At 47.3% G+C, this 5,863-nt stretch overlaps 2 protein-coding genes across 2 annotated transcripts in view, besides 5 other annotated features; both read right to left on the reverse strand.

The window, feature by feature from the left end:
- Positions 1-452, reverse strand: part of TraAM80_03653 (putative kinesin) — a gene marked incomplete at both ends in the record, with an annotated part of 2,262 nt that extends 1,810 nt beyond the window's left edge. The window contains one exon of the mRNA XM_029380607.1: positions 1-452. This exon is cut by the window's left edge and continues 1,810 nt beyond it. Within this exon, the coding sequence (XP_029239471.1) occupies positions 1-452 (452 nt within the window).
- A 193-nt stretch (positions 453-645) lies between these two features.
- Positions 646-2,865, reverse strand: TraAM80_03654 (putative kinesin; the record flags this gene model as incomplete). The annotated part of the gene is made up of 1 exon (XM_029380608.1): positions 646-2,865. The coding sequence occupies one exon, from the start codon at positions 2,863-2,865 to the stop codon at positions 646-648; it is 2,220 nt and encodes a 739-aa protein (XP_029239472.1).
- A 1,685-nt stretch (positions 2,866-4,550) lies between these two features.
- Positions 4,551-4,570: a microsatellite.
- A 267-nt stretch (positions 4,571-4,837) lies between these two features.
- Positions 4,838-4,864: a microsatellite.
- A 420-nt stretch (positions 4,865-5,284) lies between these two features.
- Positions 5,285-5,344: a sequence feature (A-rich).
- Positions 5,345-5,395: 51 nt separating this feature from the next.
- Positions 5,396-5,452: a microsatellite.
- Positions 5,453-5,799: 347 nt separating this feature from the next.
- Positions 5,800-5,848: a sequence feature (A-rich).
- Positions 5,849-5,863: the final 15 nt, after the last annotated feature.

The raw sequence follows: 5,863 nt of genomic DNA on the forward strand, positions 1-5,863 counted from the left end.
GGCTCGTAGTGAAGCGTGGTGGCGTAACGCTCGGAAAAGTCCATCAGCAGCTGCAACTTTTCGCGAAAGGAGTCCAGCCACACAGCAGATTGGGAGCCAAAGGCAAATGCCATGTGGGCAGTAAATTCTTCAAAATCCCGTTCCTGCTTCGAATGCTCAAGCCGCAAAAAATTCATCTCTTCCTGCTGCGAACGGGCACGAGCGTCTGCTTGTGCCTTGCAGGCGTCGTACTCCCCTCGCAGTGCGTTAATTTCCCCCTCCGCAACACGACGCTCACGACTCAGCAGTGAAGCATAGTAATCGTCAAGAAGGCTGTGACGCTCACTCGCTTCGTCGGCAAACAGGCAACGACACCCCTCCAGCTCCTCTGCCATGAGCACAGCCAAGGCACCAAACGTCTCCAGATGGTTCCGCTGCAAAAGCCCAAAATTATTCTCTGACTGCTGCAGCATTGCTTCAGTGGCTAAAAGTTTTGTCTTCAATTCTCTCTCACAATTTCGAAGCTGTTCTGTCTCGTTTTTCTTTTGCTCGCATTTCTTCTTTAGCCCGTCTCGTTCTATGAGGTGTTGCTTTAGTTGTTGTTGAAACTGCTCTGTGTATTCCTCTAACTGTGTTTTGCGTTTTTTCTCGATGCGGAGTTGCTCCTTAATCTCTGTTACGTGTGCAGACTATATTTGCGAGTTCCTTCTGAGCCTGTTGCGCTTCATCCTTGTAGTGCACCGCTGACTTTTCGTGTTTTTGCTTTGTTGGAAATGATGACGTCGAGAGCTCCATTTGTTTTCTCTCTTGCATCTCAATTTCCTTCTCGCGTTTTGCACTTTTCCTTTCAAACGATGCTACAAGCTTTTCTCCCGTGGCAACAAGCACCGCCCACTCCTTGCTCTCTAGCCGTTGCAGGCTCTCCCGCAATGCCCAGCTATGGGAATCAATCAACGCAGTGTTTTTCTGCAGCATGGCCTCGTACTGCTCTGTTGCTTGCAGGGCGCAGCGTGTCACGGTATCCATCAGGCGCGCGTAATTGCATCTTTCAGTGGTAATTCCAAGACGTTTTATGTTTTGCAAGGTAATGTGCCCAAGGTGAAGCTGTGTGCTGCCTGTGGCAAATCCCGCCGTGGCTTCCAGCGGTGAGTCTCCGTGAGGAATAATCAAACGGCACGTTGCCAGTTCCTTTTTCTCCTTCTCCAACACTTCCAGCTGTGCGCGAAGCTGCTCATTTTCTTTAGTAGCCGCAGTTAACTCACTCTGTAGCCGCTGCACGGTCACATTGGTGCGCCTCAATTCCTTCACCTCGCGTTGCAGCCGTCTGTTTTCATCATCGAGCTTTTTTAGCTCAGCAACATTCTTCTCCAGCAACTGAGACCGAAGCTCATCAATTGTAAAGTCGCGGTCTGAAACGTCCTGCTCTAACTGCAGGAGTCTATCTTGAAGCCGCTCCACATCATCATTGCTGTGTTCAAGTCGTGGCCGCTCACATAAAAGACGCTGAAGTCGCGCTACTTCGGCAGTCAGTGCTTTTATCTGACGCACTTGTGGGTCCTCATTAATTATGGCTCTGTTAACAATTTGTTTCGCACGGGCAGCGTAGCGCAGCGTTTGGCAGGTCTCCTCGTAATGCGCGGAATTCGGTGAGACGGTGGCCACCATGGATGTTTTACTATTTCCTCCAAGAGAGTCCATCAGAAGCCATGTGAGGTTGGAGTCGCGGTAGGGACAAAAAACGCCGCGTTTCCCAGTGGAAAGGTCCGCAAGTGCATCAATGACGCGTCCGAGGACAGTAAGGGAAAGGTTGATCTTAGTTGCCTCCTTGAACAGTTTTCCCTCCACCCCACTGGCACCTGTGCGCTCGGAGCCGGCGAGGTCAACAAGGTTCAACTTACTGGTGACACAGCTGTTGTTGTCATTCTCGTCCAACGTTAACTGCACAACGTAAATACAAAATATGGCGTGACTACGACTACTGCGCTCATTCACCTTTGTGGAGGCCGTGTGACGTCCCACACTTCCCCGTCGAATCCATTTCCGAAGTTCTTTTTCCTCCACCACTTTTTTCCGAACGAGCCCCTTCACATAAGCGCCGCATGTTGGTTGATGCCGCAGCTGCAGTTCACTTTTATCACCGGTGGATTCTCCAGCCAACAGGTCAAAGACTTTTTCATTATAGATTTCATAGTACTCAATTTCAACAAGAAAGGAGTGGGAACTATTATTTTTATGCTTGAGACGCAGTGACTGAAAAATATCACGTGCCAGACGAGGGATAAGACCCTCCATACATTGAGAGTTATCATCCGCGATGATCATACTGTCAGTGCCACTTAGCGTCTCAGAAGGTGCCACTGACTTATCAAGTGTTGACGGGGTTGTGCAGGGGGTGCATCTATTTCTGGCCCCTCGTGGTGTCGACGCCCAAGAGAAAGGTCGCCTCCCGTCTTGCTGAGCCCCCAGTGTAGCCAGGCCTGATGGCCCGAGCATGGTATACGTCTTACCGCTCCCTGTTTGACCGTAGGCAAAGATGCAGCCATTATACCCGTCAATTACATTATGTAGCACAAAACGACCCACGTGTTGATACACGCTCTCCTGGTCGTTGTCCTCCATCGCTGCTGTGGAGTCAAAGCAGCGTTCAAAGGCGTACGTAAGCTGAGGTCTGTAATTACTGGATGGATCCAAAACTGTGACTATATTTTTTTGAGGAGCAACCGTCACCGTACTCGTCGGAGGCTCCCTGCTCTCCTGTAGCTCACGCTGATTGAAGGGGCGAATACGCACATACACCCGGGTTGCAGAGAGGAGAGAAGTTTGACTCCGACTCGTCACATCAGCGCCCATTGAAGGTAACTCAGGCGGCCGTGGTGTTAGGTCCATTGGGGTGGTGACGCAAGACAACATGACCGCTACTTCACCAGCTCCCTAGCCTCTATCACCAGCTTTCGCGTCACGCAGGCAGAATGGAGTGACAAAAACGTTGCCTTTGCCGGTCCTGTTACCACAGTTGCGAGAGCCACGTGTGATCAACGCTGTTTATTGGAAAACTTAATGGCACCTTCTTGGAAAACCTAATAAATTAAATTCCAAAAAAAAAAAGTCAAAATAATAAACACTAATGAGCGAAGTCAGTGTGCTAATTCCCTACGACCTGCAACAGGAAAGAGAGAGTTGGGACAGTAAGGTGGAGGCAATCTGGACCATCACAGAGGAGACGGAATGACGTGCAGAGGGACACGCGCAGCAAGCCTGTATAGTGAAAAACTCAAAAAAACTGCGTATAAAACAAACGGAAAAACAAACAAGGCAGGGACAAAAACAAAACGAAAAGTAAGGGACTTGAAGAAAGTAACGGCAGCAACAAGGAAAAAACTACTACTACTACGACACAAGCAGGCCTTCTTTTACACACTGCAAACCAAAAAAGACTGTGAACTGAAAGACCGACCAACCAGTAAAAGAAGGAAAACATTGACAGCCATGAAAAGAGCAGAAGATCACACTCATAGCGCCAGCGCAATGGAATGATTACGCTGCTCTGCGTCATGTGTCGCACGTACGCGTGTACATTACACTTCTGGAGGCCCTGCTTGAAACAATCATTACCACAAACACAAACAAAAAATATGCAACGATACTCCGAACGTCTACCGGTACGTCAAGGTGCTCGCGCGCACTGCGGCCCCATAAGGATCAGACGCGTATACACATACGTGGGGCCAAACCCTCCCCTCCTGTTCCCAACAGCGGCAACGGTACATGTGTAAAACGAGTTGGTAAAACGGTACAACAGAGGGGAAGTAACGAGCTCAAAGACAGAAGAATAAATAACAACAACAAAGGTTACAAAAAGGCGAGAGCCGTTTCTAGTTGCAGTTTCACGCACCCTGTCTCTTTGCTCAGTACACACCTTTGTTCTTTCGCTGCATTCCCTCCTTCTCTCGTCCCGGTGAACCGACTCAGGCCCTCCCACAGTTCTCCGGAACTCTCCAAAAATGTACACTGAGGTTGCGCGGGCAAAAGTAAAATGGTCCGGTTCGGACCCACAAACTCCAAGCGACACGGAAGAAAAAGACCCCACGGGTGGCGAGCAAAAGAAGACCGTAAAACACAAAAGGAACAAAAAAAAAACAATGATAATAAACAGAACAAAAATGATCAAACATTTTTTTTCTCTACTTCTTGTCTCGTTGATTGTATCAACAAAAATGCATCCATCGTGTTTCCCTGCATTTATTCTACTGATGCATTCGCGTCTTCGTAGGCATCCAACTTGCAAAGTCGGATGAGTGCCAAATCACACACAGCGCACGCATTATCACCCCTTTTTCCCCTTTATTTTCCGCTCTTCGTCCTCCTTAAGGACGCACAGGATTTTTCCTTCTTTCTTCATTTGGTTGTTCCCCGAAAATGAAAGTATGGTGCGTGACCTGTGACCATCAAAAATGAACAGGCAAGTCCAATGGAGACTACAAAAAGCAAGCATTTGAACTGTCATCACTACGCCCAAAAGAAGCATATATCGTTTTCCCACCCATAACCATTGAACAATACAAACAGTGGTCATATATATATATATATATATGAGCAAAGAGAGGAGTGATGCATAGACGCCACTTGCCGTACATCAAGATCCATCAAAACAGTGTAATGCGTCGTTGGCTCCACCCATCTCCTGTCCATTAACAAGTCACACACTTTCCCACCTCCTCGCCTTCACACACACACACACCTCCAGACAAGTAGACTTTTTATTCACTTCCTCATCCTTCCACTTATTTATTTACTTGGATGGCTCTGATTGCTCTTCTCTACGTTTTGGTTGTGCCCTTCCATATTAGTCATATTGTCGCACACGCACACACACGGAGACACACACGAGAAAAGTAAAAATTTCCACCTCTCTTCGCTAACCGCAATGAATGGAGAGTTTAAGCAAGTCGATTAGCATTGAGTGCAGGAGAGAGAAGAGTCAAAAAAATTAGTGATCGTTAAGGGCTGAAGGGAAAAGCCCCACTCCTCCACCAACGGTGGTGGTGGCGTCTTCCCGCAATCACCTTCCACAGTCACGCTACACGCCTGTCTCCCTCTCCCCATGCCGTACTTCTATCCGTCTTTTTTCAGACGTCTGTTCCACTGGTTTCTTCGCTTTCTTCCCGTCTCTTTCCCTTACACCAAATTGCATTGTCTTCTCCCTTCCCGCTTCTCCCTTCCCTCCTCCTCCTTGTAATCCACCACCACCACCACCACCCATCGTATCCCCATCGAGCAGCATCAAAAGGGTGGTAGTGTTCTTGACACAAAGACGAAAACAAAAACAAAACAAATCACAGCAACCACAAATGAACGAGAACAACAATAGCGGTCGCTGTAACAGTAATAGACGTAACGCATAACGGCACAAGCGGAGAACACCCAAAAAGAAAGCGAAACAAAAAAAAGCAACAAACAAACAAGACACAATCAATTCATAAACGAAAAAAGCGGCATAAAAGGAATTTCCCTTTGACATCAAAACGTGTTTTTTGCAAGAAAAATGACAAAAAAAAAGACCATCGTAACTCGTGCGCATGGAGAAAATACGAGAGAAAAAAAAAAAAGAACACATACCTGCCAACATTGGCAATTCCCCATGAATAGGTGAAAAGATATTATGTTCTCCTCGCGTCTTATCCAAGTGTTCTTGACATTGGTGTTATATACTTCTCTCTCGTTTCCTCCTTATTTGTATACGCGTTGCCATAAAATACTCCTCAGTCCCTGTCCCGCCAGCCTGTAAGACAACAAACAGGTACAAAATTCGGGTTGACGGGCAAAAAAACAAAGAAAAAGAAACGGACGTAAGTAAAAACAAAAAAAAAAATTGATAAATTAGCAG

Source organism: Trypanosoma rangeli, assembly GCF_003719475.1.
Source record: "Trypanosoma rangeli strain AM80 chromosome Unknown Tra_15.4_contig_00097, whole genome shotgun sequence".
NCBI classification, from domain to species: Eukaryota; Euglenozoa; class Kinetoplastea; order Trypanosomatida; family Trypanosomatidae; genus Trypanosoma; species Trypanosoma rangeli.